The following is a 16,495-nucleotide window of genomic DNA, read 5'->3' as shown; positions in this document are numbered from 1 at the left end:
TACAGTTTTAGATTATGGCCAAAAATGTACCCGGATTTTTCCATGCACAATATAATCAATATGTGAAACTGACCTCAATATTTTGTTCTTTATGGTTTCTTGAAAGGTCCAGATGACCAGAGATGTTCTTTAAAATAACTGTGTAACATTCTCGCGTATCCATTTCATCTGTGGAACAATTCTCAGTCCAGGTGTTAACTTTTTTAATTACTCATTCCTAAAGAAAAATAATTTTTTATTGACGAAAATAATTTGTAAAAGAATATTATTCTGTCAAAATAAATGAGACGATACAATACATAATACATGCCTGAAGTAGATATTTTGTTGATTTTCTGAACAACAGAGATTTTAAAATTACTTTTCCTTTAATATATTATTTAGCATAATCTAACACACAAACGTTCCTATGTACGTAAAACATATAGTCCTTTTATTAGTATTTATTTTAATATTTTCCGTCAAATCACAATTTTAATAAGATAATAAAATATTTAAAATATAATTTCACGTTCCGCATCGAATGATCGATTTACAAATTGGAACGTCTCTTACGACATGTTTCGGTTATATTTAACCGTCCTCAGGTATAAATTAGATTGGTAAATTTAAAACTCGAATTACAATCATTTACAATGTTATGCAGTTTATTGAAATGTTCTTATGAGATTACTCTTATATATTAGAACGAAGGTATTGTTTTTTATATGGCGTGGTTCATCTGATGTTCAATATTAGTCGGTGATGAGTTGATAGAGACATGACGTGTCTGGCGGAAGACATCTAGAAGTATTACTGTGTCGGGTCGAGGTTTAATAGATTTTATCAGATAAATATATTTATGTTGTTAAGTTAAAGTATAAATCACTGTGGCTGACAAAATTAGCATCTAAAGAAATAAGAAACAAAAATCACTCTACTATCGTCAGTAAAATAACTTTAGAATCGATTAAGGATTATTTATGGGAGTTAAACAAACAAATTCCTTCTGTAGCTTCTGTCCTAAGTTAGGGACCTCAATTCTGACTCTTCATTTGGCTGATCTGTGAGTTCGTGGACGACAGTGGCCGCCCCCACCAAGTTGGTATTAATCAAAACACTTTTTTTTCACTTATTAACTTACTAAATTTGTCTACCAGATATTTAACGAGCTCCGTAAAAAAGTGTCAAACTTGTAAAAGTAATAATTATCAGTTCATCAATAAATTTACACCTTCTGTAAAACACGAAGGCTTATTAATCTGTCCTCAGGAGCCAAACCCAGTTTATTAAAGTATACACCTTATTTCCTAGATCTGTTTAAATATCAACCTCCAAATTACTAAGTGATTATCATATCTTAAAATAATTTCCCTTCAAATTTCGTAACAAAACCTTGAAAACATTGATCATTTTCCCAGATCTTCTCTTCCTTTGGAGATCGATTGAAGAAGGGACATTTATTGACTATCTGATTGTATTATTAACCACTAATAAACAAGCCTGTGCCATGGACTACGTTTATGGTATCACGTTTAAAAATGTTAGTTGTAAAATGTAAATGGCAAATATTACTTGGTAGGCCTAAGTGTAGATTTAATTATAATATTAAAATTGATCTTACACAAATAGAATCAAAATATTCAGACTGAATTCAACTGTCTCAGGATAAGGTCTAGATGGCTGACAAGAACCTTGGTGAGATAGTATAGTTGCGTCATATTGTGATATTAATTAAAATAATTATTATATTTGTTTACCGTCAAATCACAATAAAATAGTAAGATAAGATAATTAAAACGATTAAAATATCATCTTACGTTCCATATCGAGCATTCGATTTACATCGGAACATTCACAACATGTTTCGGTTTATGAAACCGTCATCAGGTTTAAATTATAAACTTTTAAACTCAAATTACAATTATTTATAGTTTTTACAATTTTATACTTTTTATCATCTTTCTCAGTATATTTTTTTGGAAGTTGTGTTTAGATATTATTAATATAACATTATTGTTGATAAAATTATAAAATTGTAAAAACTACTATTTTATTGTGATTTGACGGTAAACAAATATAATAATTATTTTAAGAACCTTGCTGTTAACAAAACGATTTTGAATCGTGTTAAGATAATGTATAATACAGAATTTAAAAAAAATATATTATTTACACAATTTTTCACCAAATTAATTACTGAAATTGATCGCTCTATAACTTAAACACACGTTACCAGTATTATGAATCGATACTTAGGTTATTATTATATAAGGTTCGTAAGAATATTTAAAATATAAAAGTTCATAATGATGTACCCCGTCATATTATTTCAGAGGCAAGTTCCATCAGTTGATCTGTTGCAAGAGAGACAGAGGTTTACAAGATAATGATGTTAATTGTAGTTTAAGTTAACTATGGGTTGCTACGTACTATCATACCGTGTATGCGTTAACAAGCATCGTGAAACGAAATATATGACTGCATACATAAATACAGAATCACTGATCATGTTCTCCAGAAATAAATGTATGTTATTTCTAAACGAAATGAATGACGTTTTCCCTTCCCTCAAGGTGCGATACGTTAGAGTTTTAAGGTTAAACACGACAATGTCAAACGTAATTTGGGGTTAACACACACGTCACATCATTAGATGGTAACAAATTGTACATTTACACAGATGTTTGTAGGTTAGTAGAAGCATGTTATTTGTACGTTAATTCTGTTAGTGAAGGATCTTGGGAGGAGCTGAGAACGAGAAAAATAATCAATAAAGAATCTAAAAATGGATAGTTAATTATTACTGATCTAAAAAAATTTTACTATCTCCATCACGCGGTTAAAATTTTTTGAATATAAAACGAAGGATTTTACGTACGATTCACAGTTTGATTTTAGAACTGGCACGGGAAGAAGGAAGATTTTCCATCAGGAACCCCTGTCTGTTCTGCATCAACTAGCCTGACTCTTTTGATTCTAGCCATGATCTCTGTAAAGTTGGTAAGTTCCAGGAATTTCGATTACCTTATTTCCAATTCAAAAGTTATTTGTGTTCGGTGTAATGTGAGTTTACCTTGTCCGAAACAATAAGTTTGCTAGTCCTCGAGTTAACATTTAATACAATGAAGGTCTTTAATCGTTCGATCAAAGAGAGGTTAGATCATGATATACTTCGATTTATTTAAGAGTCACCCAGTATAAACATATTACTTAGCTTATTCTTAATCATTCTTGAGTTAACCACAGAATTAAATATATAACAGGGTTTATATGCTACAGAGTCTTAAATGTCTACGTTATTTCCTGAAAACTTACAGTCCATAATATTAGTATTTGTAGTTGTACTGAAATACATATAACTTCAGTGTTTGTTAAGTTGATAAACTGATAAATATCTTGGAGTGTATCAAACCGTGAATTCAAATAAATATTTGTGTACAATGTAAAAAAAGACACAACTAATCGGACAGTAAAATATTGACCATAAAATGTATATGTTTGGAACTAATTATAAATATAAATGCCATATCGAAAATTGTGACCTTCATAATTTTTAGTCTTCACCACACATTATTCTCGATATGAATAACTTGGATTTGAGGTTCTCACGGCTTTGACAAGGAAGCTCGTTCTCTTCTTGGTTGCAGCGCCGTGTAATCTGGTAAAAGTGTATAAATCGCCCTGATGATGGAGGCAGCAAGGACCTCCGAAACGTTGGTAAACTTCTACCACGTTACACGGCGTCATAACCCAGAAGGCAGTCATCTTTTGTAATGGCATAATGGTACAGATGAGTTCCATGAAATGATAGAGATGTCTTGACTAGCTAATATACTACTAAGTTGTGAGGGAGAGCTGTATTGCTTGGTTTACAAGCTCAGCTGGTTGGTTAATATCAGTGTTTAACTAAGCGTTACGTTATGGCTCTAATTTTGAATTTTTTCATTAATTTCAATCTACTTTGATATAGTGCTTTTAGACAAGTTGTGAATTAGGAACTGAACGGACCTGATAAACACAAAATTTGATGGACAAATATGAGATTTATTAGATAAATACTGAGGAATTTAAAAGGGGACAGATAAAAAATTCAATACTAGTTAAAATGGATGTATAATTCACGTGCTAAAGGAGAAATCTTGAAATAGGCCGCTATATAACTTGTCTCATTCCCTCCCTTCGTTACCATACACCGTCCTCTCATCTCGTTTAACGCTAAATAATTTTTATACCGTACTTCACTAAGCACGCTAAAGAAACAACGCTCCAAAGTAGGCATAATTTCTTATTCTTTGATTTTCAAGAGAGGGTTAAGAAGCGACTTACGTACTGATCTAATTAGGTTCTGTTCACATTTAAGAACTAATTTGGATCGCTGATAAACTTTAATCCCATTTTAGGTTCCTGTGGTTTGCGTCCTGATGATGGCAGCTAGCGCCTCTGAAGAGGAAGACATGCTTGGTCTTCGACACAAGGACGTCTTCAAACGTGCAACTCCCCAAGGTATCTGATTTTATTTATCTGTATTATCAGACACAGGATCATATTCAGATCTGCCTCTAGATGCTTAGAAAATATCTATATTTCAAAATCTAACAAGTTTTATTTTTAAGAATACGAAATAACAGGTATAAAAATTAAAATAATTTTTACACATGCTAAAAAATCTTAACATTGCTTTGATTGCATTTGTAAGAATGCTAAGCGTAATAAACATCAACGCCATTGTTTTAAGAGGTACCATAGGGAATTTAAAATTTTAAGGGATAAAACCACCATTATAGTTATAGACCAAAACGTTTCTAGTCATGTTTGGAGATCATACGCTTCTATAGTTACATAACTGGTACTATCATTTGCAGTAAAATAGTGTCGGAGAGTGGACGAAACCGCTCTCCGACAGTGCATGGATTCATGCGGTCCACAGCGACCGGCCGGTCTCACGATAAAATAAACACCTGATATTATATTATGCAAGTGTAACTCTCGTCATAGAAAGTTATATTTTCTTCTTACAAAGCAGTCCAAAACGTTTCTGGTCTTGTAACAACAGAGACTGGTGATGTTTCATAACAAATCAGGGCACTTATCAGAGTATTTAGACTAGAGAAGTGAACACAAACAAACCGAATGAATAATGACAAAGAATTTATTTATTGAAGTCTTCATCTAAGATTTTCAAGTTAATTATACCCAAATGATTCAGCGAGTATAAGGAAAACAATTTTTCCATATTTTTTAAACCCTGATTAATGGACGATGGAAGCATAATTTTGATGTACGGGGGAGACAATTAACTTTTATACTGAGTGACAAAATGCAATCAAAAGCAAACAAACCATTGAAACTGAAGTAAAGGAAATGTTACTTTACGTATTTTAGCAGTCAAATAGGTACTGTCCATGCGCCATGAGAAGTCCGCTGGGAGTGGAGGTGGTGAGCACGAACGTCTGAGCTGTCCCCTTCCACAAAACATGCGTCCACCCTGCAGCACTCATTCCTGTACACAATGCACTGCACTTCTGGAGTATAATACGCTTGTAATAGAAACAGACAGAGCGCGCATGCGCTGTGAGGTTCACCAGCTCCCTACTGCCCAGATGACTTCTCTTGGCGCGCGGACAATAAGTAGATATTTTTAATGCTGGAAAACTAATATTTGGTTAGCAGCTGATTACAGATACAACAGTGGTTACTACAATGGAGTTTATGACAACAATTACAACAATCCCTTCGGATACAAGCCTGCGAGCTACAACCCAGCCACTTACAACCAAGGATACTACAACAATGCATATTACAACCGAAGAAACTATCCTAATTATTACGACGGAAGTCCCCACGGTCCATACAACGCTGGATATTACTCAGGATATTACAATAATACTAGATATCCGTATGGAAATTATCAAGGATATCGTCCAAACTATCCCAGCCAGTATCAGACTTATCCTAGCTACCAAGGATACAATACTTACAACCCTGGAAAGTATCCTGCTTACAATGAAAGATTCTACAATCAAGGATATTACCAAGGTGGATTATACAACAACCCGGCTGCCTACAACAGAGCTAATTATGTCGAGACAAGCAAGAATCAATGAGAGATTAGACGTACTTGTAGATTATAGTCAGATTATTATGAGGTGGTGTCAGCCTGCGTGGAGATTAGATAAAATACAGGGGTATTTATGGAGATGTTATATTGATAAACAGATTAAATCGATCCCACACTATTATGACATAATTTCATAGTAATTATGACTTGTTACATAACAGTGTCTAATTACAGTATATAATTAACACTAATGAGAAGAGAATATGGTTCAGTTCATTTAAAAGGGAACAGCTGATCTTCAGCTTTTAACAGACTGACAATTTTACTCGTGAAAACAGGGAAAAACAACGCAGAGGAAAAGTAGTTACTAACAGACCTTGAAGAGAGTATTTCTTAAATAATTGTGCCTATATTTTTTAACTCCATAAACAATTTCTTGAAAATATTGTAATATTTGTCAATGTGGTTGGTGCGATCAAGAACAAAGCAAAGTCGAATTTCTGTTTGAGAAAGGCGAAAGAGATTTTTAAATGAAGTCATAACATTTTAAATCAATAGACTTTGTCTGTCTTTATATTCCAGTAATAACAATTCAATTTAATTAATTTAATTAAGTATTTGCCAGCAGCGAGAAGCCTATAACAGGCAAACACTGATAATACATACTAATAATAATAAAAAAATTATGAAATATTTGTAAATACAAAAAAAAAAAAATCTTTTAATTGTACTAAAACTATTAAGGATTTTCTCGTTATTTGGACTCTAGTTTAACTTATCATAGCTGCATCACTGAGGTTATAAAATTAAGAAAGGAAATAGCTTTTATTTCTTAATAACACATGTATTTTCAAGTTTTCAAAATATAATAAAATTCTAACAGCAAATATTTTCGTATATTGCTTTTATGATCAGTGTGTATCGAAATCCGGTGGTCTTGTTGTTATTATTATTATTATTATTGAAGGAATTTCTGTCCGTGTTCCTGTCGTAAAATAGTCAGTTACGAATGGTGAAAACATAATAGGCAGTGCTATATTTTTTGAATTAATAAATGTGAAGAAATTTCGTACTTTATATAATTAAAATTCTTTACTTATTTGAACTTACTGTTTTATCTAAAGCGGTAAATTAAAATTTCCAAAAATTTAAATTTTAAAATTAGAGCTCTCAAGAAGGCAAATACATTGCACACCATAGGTTACATAATAAATACAGGTAAGCGCCTCGTTCGTAATAGGCATATATTTTGTTATCAACAACACACTGACCAGCTCTAACAAACACGACCGGGGATGGTCAATTGTATTTTGCCAGGTCATTTATTCCGAAAATGCAATTATGAACTTAATCCTCCCTCATTTTCAATTCCCTTCCCATAATAACACTTGAATCTCTTTCAACATAATATCGTAGGTATGTACAGTAGAACGTCGTTAAATAACATAACAAACGTACCGCTGAGTTTTTCTTATTCGTTGATATTTGATATTTTTACGACAACGAGTATGAAGATTGTTATTTTCTGCTATTCAGCAATCTGTACCAGGCAGATATCGAAAGACGTTTCGGAGGATCTTATTACCTACGTCATCGGCCTGATAAATTCGCCTGAAGAGTGGTGAGTATATACCAGGCCATGTGATGCTACATTTCAGAACACATCTATCTCGAAGTCGGTTGTCAAGGCAACGAGAATTAAGATTACCGTTGTCTGATTTGTAGCCCTGTCTGTAGCATAGCCTTCCTTGACCTAGGTGTAGAGTTTTGATAATATTAAAGTGGGTATTGAAGGAATGTTATAGAAGTGTAGACTGAATTAAAGTGGCCCAGGATAAAGTTCATCGGCTGGATTTTGTATGCACGGCAATGAAATTTCAGGCTTTGTAAAGTGGTCCAGCTGAGTGTCTAACAGCTTCCGATGAATGAGTCTTAATACTGGATTTAAAATATGTTATTTAATCTAACGTTTAATGCAAAAAGATAGAATGGACAATAACCCCAAGTTTTTTTGGTAGAGAATCGACATCAATATCCACTTAAGAAGAATAAACTTTCTAATTAACAAACAATCGACTGTACCAGTCTCCTACTTTTTATGAACTGTCGCACAAAGTTGGGTACAAGCTGTTACCTGTTGTTTATCGACAGATTAGTTACTAAAAATCAAATTTTTTTAAACTTTCTGCTACTTTTAGTGAACAAAACCCCATTTAGCTCAGTCACTGGAATCGATGTTATAAGAAACTTTTTTTCCAAATGTCGTCTGTCGTTATATTAGAGAACTTGTTAAAATATTAATATTTTTAAGAATAACTTTCAAAAGTATGATAAGACTTGATAGATTTAAAACTTTAACGGCGTATCAATGTTATAAAATCCTCAGCTACGTCGATATTGAGTCGAAAATCAACGCTTCGCACCAAGAATTTTATAATATTATATGTTATTATTTTTTTCGTATGGTTGGTTATTGAAATTTAATCTCGTACTCTGTCGAAGAAACTTAGATTGAGCTTGTTTCAGAACGGTGTTCCGGAGGAGGCATATATTAACAGGCGAGTAGATGCTGACGTAATGAGAATTCTCATAATTTATCCTCTTTTCAATTATTATTATTGAGAAACACGAGACAAATGTAAAATAATAAAATTGCATAAAAAATTTTGTTAAAAAATTGTGAAAGAAGAATATTTTTGAGACAGTCGGAAATAGGGAGATAATATGTTAACCTTTTAAGACCCAGTGGTAATTATATATACCACCTGTTTCACACAGTTAATAACTCTACGTTTTGTTTTCTACGGGTTTCGTATTGTTCTTAGTGTAAAAAGGGATTATTTCCTTAAACACCGTCAACCAGTCGTCATTTTTAATGGTGAAGTGCTGTGTTTTCTTCGCGGTACGGACTGATTTATTAAGTAATATTTAGACGAGCGTCGGCTTCAAAGGGTTAAGGTGGGTATTTGAATAATGTGTTACTGATTTCAGCTGCTTGAAAGTATTCTAAGAGCCCTACGATAATGAATCATCGGTTTCCATAAACGTTATGACATTCTGAGTAAATGCCATTGAAAGCATTTTATTCTCGAATAACTTGATGGAGGCTTACGATCAACAAAAAATTTTTAATCATGAACGAGCGCCATAGAAGTGAAAATTCTGTGGTATCACTACAGAAAACGTTTTCTTTACGTGATGAATCAGCACCAGTGAAAAAAATTTAATGAACTGACTTACCAGCTTAACGTTACAAGTTACCTTTAAGTTACTTAGGGAGGAACACACATTCTTCGATGAAGGACTTCGGCAATGTTATTACATTTATAATATCTGTATTCTGAAGATCTAATGGTTACACCAGCATGGCTCGTTATCCACAGCAATTCTTTTGATAAAATGGCGCATAACTTTTAAGTTTAAACTGTGGTCACGATTCATTACTTTAAGAGACACGTCCTTTCCTATAACTCCCAAAATCCTCTAAATTCTTCCCATTGAATTTAATAGTGATCTTGATAATTCTGTTATGCACGCTTTCCTTATCCGCGTCTTCGCATATCCGCGGTCTTATTTTAGTAGAATAGAAAGCATCAATATCCTATCAGCGGTGTTTTGAAGATGAAGGCAACATGTTTCTCCGAAACGTCGGTAGTCATCTTCAAGAATACATGACGTCATTAACCAAAAAATTAACACAAATAAAATAAATTTTAAATAACCGATACTTATGCCTTCGTTAGAATTTGTTTTTAATTCTCATTCTGTCGATGTTGGTCACAGCATTATAATTGTAAAATCTCTAAGAAGCATGTTAAATACTTGGATTCTCAATTAAATTTTAAATTTTTATACGTATTAATCTATTGTTGTCTTACACTTCAATTATACGAAACTTATTCAACAAGTAGATAGATATAGTATTTTTATAGTCTCGTTAATATTAGTTCAAAGTTGATAGTTGATCCACATTCTTACTTCATTTGTTTGAGACGTAAACGACATTTAAAAATGTTTGTACAGCTATTCATAAATTAAGACATGTAATCTTTTTTTCTAATTTACTGGCATTTGTTTCGATATATTTTATTAAATATAAAATTTTAAACACCCACCACGTGACGGTAGTCATATTATCTGAAGGTAGTACTGTTTATTACAAATAAAATTGGCATAAGTACTGATAAACAGATTTTAACTTTTCGCTTAATAATAAGTACGGTTTTATAACTCTGATAACTTGCTCGCCCTTAAAATATATGAAGAAAATTATTCCATTTTCTACACACATCTCTGAAATATAGTTTTAAGATATTTGTACTGACTGGAAACCTAAAACACATATGAGATCATGTTGCAATATTACTTCCAAATCACTAGTAAAAAATATAGGAACTGCATTACTATTATAATTTTAGTTGGTTATAGGTTGCAATATATATTTATTTACATGTTATAGGATATTTGTATGTATAAAAAACTATCAACTAGGTTACAGTAATAACGTTACGAACATTCAAATGTCTAAGGGAATTAAACATCTGTGAAAACACTAATTAAATAAAACCTTTCACCAAACTTATACACAACGCCATGACGTCATGTTTCGGTACAGAAGTAGCGTTGATACATCAAAATACACCGCGAATTTTCTATATTTTACATCAGTTGTACTTTTAATTTTGTATTTGGTTCATTTAAGAACACTTCTAAGAACTGTCTATCTCCATTGAATCGGGCGATGTATTATGGCTTTTAAATTTGATATTTTGGAAAGAAATTGTCTTTATTTATTGAAACGCACCACTGAAATATTTTGTTTAAAGATTGATAAAATTAAAAATAACATCAGTCCGTATAGCCCGCCTGCAGATTAAGACTTAAGCACGTAAGCCTGTAAGTAAGAGACAGTGTTAATTACTCATTATAATTATAAAAAAGAGAAGTTTTCAATTAAATTTATCTGCTCCAAAAGAAAATCCGTCATCGGGTTTGTATTTCTCTGCGAAGTATTTCAAAGTGACTGTCTTCTCTCTTACAGAAGGAGAACGTTGGACTGACTTAGCGGAGTATTTCGCAGATCTTGATAGCGGATTACCAGCGGCCACGCCTCCGTACGCCGACGCGACCGGCAGTGTCACCTGTCCTCTCGGAATGGCCTCAGTGAAGTGACCCGCATAAGGATGCACGTTGTAGGGGCTGAGCGGTTGTTTGTGTTGTGTAGTTGGGTAAGACTTCTTCCCAGCTCGCATGTGTCCGACCTGCGAGTACAAGCCGTGGTTCGGTGTCTGCAGAGGTTCGCGGTACTGAGGAACGCTACTGTGAAGAGGACCTTGCTTGGTGAGCCGCTGTACTGCGGGTGTAGGAGGATACCCCTGCTTTTGCTGATTAGAGGAGTCGAGACTTGAACCAAACGAATCGTGATCCAGTTCCTCTAGAAAGTGCGGTCCATATCCTGGAGCACAAAATTAAGGTTGAAGGCCTTTTTCTTACCACCTGAAGACTGAAATTTTAACAAAAGATGCCACGATGTTTGAGAGGAGAAGTATACAGTGATACATCGACAGAAGGATCAGTCAGTGGAGTGGAGAGGACAGTTATCGGAATATTTTACACACACACAGTACTTGCATTGTTTAAAATACAGGGTGATTCTAAAAGGACTTTACAACTTTGAAAGTGTATAGAAATTTATTCAGAAGGGTTACAGAATCGGTTGAGGTGTCATTTTATAGCAAATCTAATCAAGTTTTAATTCAAATAGTCAATTTGTATATTATAGAAAAATAACGTGCCATTTTATAGGTCCCTTTGGTTCGGTTAGGGATTAAATAAAGGTATTGACCGTTATTGTCAGTAATATGCTTAGTAATATTATTTTTAAAGCGTGTGTTTATCTACATTTTGGAAGTCTCAGGGTTACGATTGCCTCTTGGAATGGTGATGGATTAACTGACTACGATTCTGACCGTTCAGTGTACATTGGTTCGAATCATTTGCAACAACACGCGTTGTGTGGTGCGAACACGTTGTTCTGTTGTCCACCTTTTGTGTAAGGAGTCCTGTTTATACAGTGTTTACAGAACAGTGAAAAGTGTTTGTAGTATAAGTTTATTTAACAGTGAAATACATTCCATTGCCAATTTAATGTTTTTAGAGCAGGTAGTACACAGAGTCACTACCAAGTTTACCGCAACTGGAAGGGTAGGGGCATTGTTTTCCTCGCCTCTGAAACGTCGATAAATCAGATTACCTGCACAAATTATATCCCCTCTTCCGAAACTGACAGTCACTCACCTGATCAAAATTTTTCCTACCTGTTATGGAACTCGAAGGCTCATTGCTGTTTCACAGAAAACCTCCACTGAACCCTATCATGATTCAATTCCTCCCATTTCACCATTATACGTTCTGTCTTAATCAATTTTAATAATATCCTCCGAAATATGCCTGAATGACCCACGTAATTGCTTCATTTAACTTTGATTTTGCCTATCCTCGTATATTTCTCATCTCCCCACGTCAATAAAATAACAGGCCATGTACTGGTTTGCCAGAATTTGATACCCGAGGAAAGCACTGAGATGTTTATCTTAACGATCCGGACTATTACGACAATGTAATCCACCAAATCTCCTACAATTCCTCAGGAATGGGATAAAGGTATAATTTGGCCTATACACAAAATTGTGACCCTTCCAGAATGCCAGAAATATGGAGATTTCACATTGCTAAACATTACGTATAAAGTTTTCTGAAACATACTATACACTTTACTAAAACCACATGAAAAGAGAATAACTGGCAGTTACCAATGTGCCTTCAGAGAATTAAAATCAACCATAGATCAGTTTCAAACGCTACGCCAAGTATTTGAAAGATCTCGGGGTTGTAAAACCGATACAGTCCACTTATTCGTAGACTTTAAGGCAACGTAGGATAGCACAAAGAATTTGGAATACAAACTAATGAATATATATTTTAAATCTTGTCCGTCTAATCACAATAAATTCTTATTAAATATTAAAATATTACAATAATTAACATTTTAAAATATTTAAAATATATCAAATGATGTTCTTTATCGAAATATTCGATTTACATTAGAATTCGAATATTTCGATAAAAAAACATCATTTGATATATTTTAAATATTTTAAAATGTTAATTATTGTAATATTTTAATATTTAATAAGAATTTATTGTGATTAGACGGACAAGATTTAAAATATATATTCATTATATCACAATATGACGCAACTTTACCATCTCATAATACAAACTAAGTTTAATTTAAAAGGAAAAACCTTAATAAGAGTGAAATGTAGAACCATTTCTCACACAAAGGAGATTATTACTAGAAAATGCGATAGCATATCTCCTGTTTAACATTGCATTGGAAAAGGCGATCAGAGATGTTCTGGTATAGAAATACGAGGTATATATTATAAACCACAAATCAGTGCAGGTCTTAGCTTACGCTGATGATTTAGATATTATTATTAGATCAGAAAGAGTTGTCAAAGAGGCATTTGTTAAGTTAAACAATGAAGTACAGCAGATGGGCCTTAGTATAAACGACAAAGGAACCAAAAAAATATTTGGAACTGCCTAAAAATGTATATATGACACGAAAACTTTCAAAAATATTGGGATATACGTTTCTTTGTGTCCAAAATGAAACATACATAACCAACCTGTGTCAAATTTTCGATTCTCTGACGATGCTGAGAACCCCTTATTGAATCCGGTGGAATCGAACTGACCATCCAGGTCTCCAAAGGCATTACTCATCAAGCCGTTGAATTTATGGAAGCCTTGGAAGCCGCCAAAACCTCCAAAACCATCGAAACCCGTCGCCTGGGCAACTGAATCCGTGTCGCCCTGGTTAGGATTCTCCGACTCATGAACTGTAACAGCTCCGGCAGATGCAAGGGCGACGAGGATAGTCTGTTCAAATAATCATACAGAAATTAACATACGGAAATTATATGAATGATCGGGCACTTAGAGCCTGTGCTCATGGTTCCAGCACTGAATTACAGATTTATATAAGTTTTCTGTACATAACAAACTTATTATTCTAAAGGGAATTACAGAAAGTTAAAAACATAAAGTTTATAACCAACCTCGCTCCGATACGATGTACTTCTGATCTCTCCTCTTACAACTTCGATATTACTTCTCCGACCAATATACGCAGCATTAACATCACTCCGACAATACGATTGTATCAATGATATATAATACAACAACAAATATTGATACAATGTTAAAAACGAAGAAATGATAAGAAAATAAAAAATTAGTAATTGAATTAAGAGTTTATAACATACACCTGATGACGACTCTATAAAAGCCGAAACATGTCGAGAATGTTCCATATGTAAATCGAGTACTCGATGCGGAACAAAAGATAATATTTTAACCATCTAATTATCTTATATTACTTTATTGTGATTGACGGACAATTTTAATATATTTTAATACTATTTTTAAATAAAATCACAATATGACGCACCTACAATATCTTATAAATATCAATTATAATTGTTAACTAGCATTCGATTGGTCACTAATTAATGTACAAACTTTCTTTTGTCCAGATTGTTTAAATTTAGTTTTGTATAATTGCTTCAACTTTCCCTGTTATTTGTATTTTAAAGTCTCTTTCGGTATTATTTATACTTCATTATATCTTGTCTACTTTTCATTCTTTGCGTCTAATTGGCTATTCTTCATTTGTCAGGCAAATGACAATAGAATTTCTGTAAACTAATATAAATACGTAAAAGTAAAGAATTCCACTTAAACTAGAATTTATTATTTCGTATTCATGGCTATCTATGCCATCATTAAGCATAATGTGACGATTTAATTTGTGCAGGAGTTAATATGGAATTTTAATTTTTGTAACACTAAATTTGTGTTCTTATATCAAAACACAAATATTATTTATGTACATATATTCTTATAAAATGTGCACATTTTATATTACAATACACTATACGGTACGCAAGGTTTTAATATTTTCTTGTATTAAGGTACACAGTGAAATAGGAATCTTTTAAGAAACTGTCACAGAAGATGCAAGGTTTCTTGACAACAAAACACTCAACTTACAGCGAACTTCATGATCTGCGAACTGCTAGCCTCAGACCTGGACACTGACAGCGTGTCGCCTCTACCATGGCTCATATATATTCTACTCCCAAATATAGTTTCTAGGATATATAAAACATCGATTTAACAAAAATGGAATAAAACTGAGTGCAGTCGAGAAAACACAAAAAATTGAAGAAGAAATTTCTTCGAAGAAGTAATGCGCCAACCTTCTTGCGGATTTCGAAAAATAATAATAAAAAAAACAGTTACAAGAAATAAACAAGGCAAATAGAAATCAGATAGAGTTCGTTCTTATATCTTGTTAACTTAAGCGAGAAGAATTTCGGTTCGACCAAAGAGAAACTGAAGTACGTACTAAGTATCAGCTTCCAGTTGTTACAAGGAATTATAATCATTTTCCTAGGCTAACTCTTTTAAAAAAAAACGCATTGGTTTACAGTGTCGAAGGTCGAATCAATATTTGACGTCTCTTTTCTACAGGGTGTTTGAAAACATCGTACACACGAAAATATTTAGACTTAAGAAATATAAAGTAACTACAAGATATAGAAGAATGAACAACGAGTAGTTTCATTAAACGTTCTACTTGATATATAAATATTAGGGTTATTAAATCAAGGAAGATAAAATGGGCGGGATTTGTTACACGCATGGGAGAAATGATTTCGTATAGAATTTTAGTCGGAAAACATAAAGGGAATAGTCCACTTGACAACCTATTAAAAGTGAACTTTAAAGAAACAAAGTGTAAATTTGTAAACTGGATATATAACTCTTAAAATAGGGACTCATACAAACACTAAAATGAACCTTCGAGTTTTATGAAAGGCTCGGGATTTCTTGATTTGCGACTGAATGTCATCTTCTCAAGAAGACGGCCTTAAAGAAGTTATTCAGACATAATTACGTCGCCCTTAATTCCTTATACAAATTTTTAGAATAGAGAAGCTTGTCCGTTCTTATCTCGAAATCATTCTGTCTAAGTATTGATTGGCCACATAATGACTCTGTATCAAATGCAGAATTTGAGTTGGAAGATGATAAAGAATCCTGAGTAGATAAGGACATTGAAAAATGTAATTCGGCCCTTTTAGTGGCGACAAACCATTTTGGAGAAACGGAGGTAACCTTGTAAATCAACAGCTCGGATAGCCAGTAATCGAACCCGGACTTTTTACTTTGTACATTTTCATTTTGATCTTATGTGTTTTTCCCGTTCACCAAGGACTTGTGGATCGTAAATAAAGACTTTGTAAAAAAATAAATAGATTTCCTTGGTATTTCTAGCTCCGAAGTCTGAGCCAGATTAAAATTTTTAAATATATTACT

At 33.2% G+C, this 16,495-nt stretch overlaps 3 protein-coding genes across 4 annotated transcripts in view; 1 reads left to right on the top strand and 2 right to left on the bottom strand.

The window, feature by feature from the left end:
* LOC110837656 (uncharacterized) overlaps window positions 1-16,495 on the bottom strand; it is a gene marked incomplete at its 5' end in the record, with an annotated part of 103,043 nt that overhangs the window by 62,189 nt on the left and 24,359 nt on the right. The window lies entirely within an intron of this gene.
* On the top strand, window positions 2,834-6,927 carry LOC147874150 (uncharacterized). 2 transcript variants are annotated; one of them, XM_087347465.1, is made up of 3 exons: window positions 2,834-2,982; window positions 4,383-4,485; window positions 5,650-6,927. In XM_087347465.1, exons 1-3 carry the CDS (start codon window positions 2,965-2,967, stop codon window positions 6,084-6,086), a joined length of 558 nt encoding a protein of 185 aa, XP_087203591.1. In that variant the 5' UTR covers window positions 2,834-2,964; the 3' UTR covers window positions 6,087-6,927. The 2 variants fall into 2 exon arrangements, with proteins under 2 accessions (XP_087203591.1, XP_087203592.1); XM_087347466.1 differs by having other exon boundaries at window positions 2,835-2,982; window positions 5,653-6,927.
* LOC110837663 (uncharacterized) lies at window positions 10,463-15,253 on the bottom strand. Its single transcript, XM_022080052.2, has 3 exons — window positions 15,164-15,253; window positions 13,738-13,990; window positions 10,463-11,495 (listed from the first exon to the last, which is right to left on the bottom strand). The coding sequence occupies exons 1-3, from the start codon at window positions 15,236-15,238 to the stop codon at window positions 10,990-10,992; spliced, it is 834 nt and encodes a 277-aa protein (XP_021935744.2). The 5' UTR covers window positions 15,239-15,253; the 3' UTR covers window positions 10,463-10,989.

Source organism: Zootermopsis nevadensis, unplaced genomic scaffold, assembly GCF_977971745.1.
Source record: "Zootermopsis nevadensis isolate Lab colony 2312 unplaced genomic scaffold, Znev_1.0 Znev_ptg000011l, whole genome shotgun sequence".
In the NCBI taxonomy this organism is placed as follows: domain Eukaryota; kingdom Metazoa; phylum Arthropoda; class Insecta; order Blattodea; family Termopsidae; genus Zootermopsis; species Zootermopsis nevadensis.
Note: the sequence above shows the minus strand (reverse complement) of the source record. Positions and strands in the feature narration are given on the sequence as shown.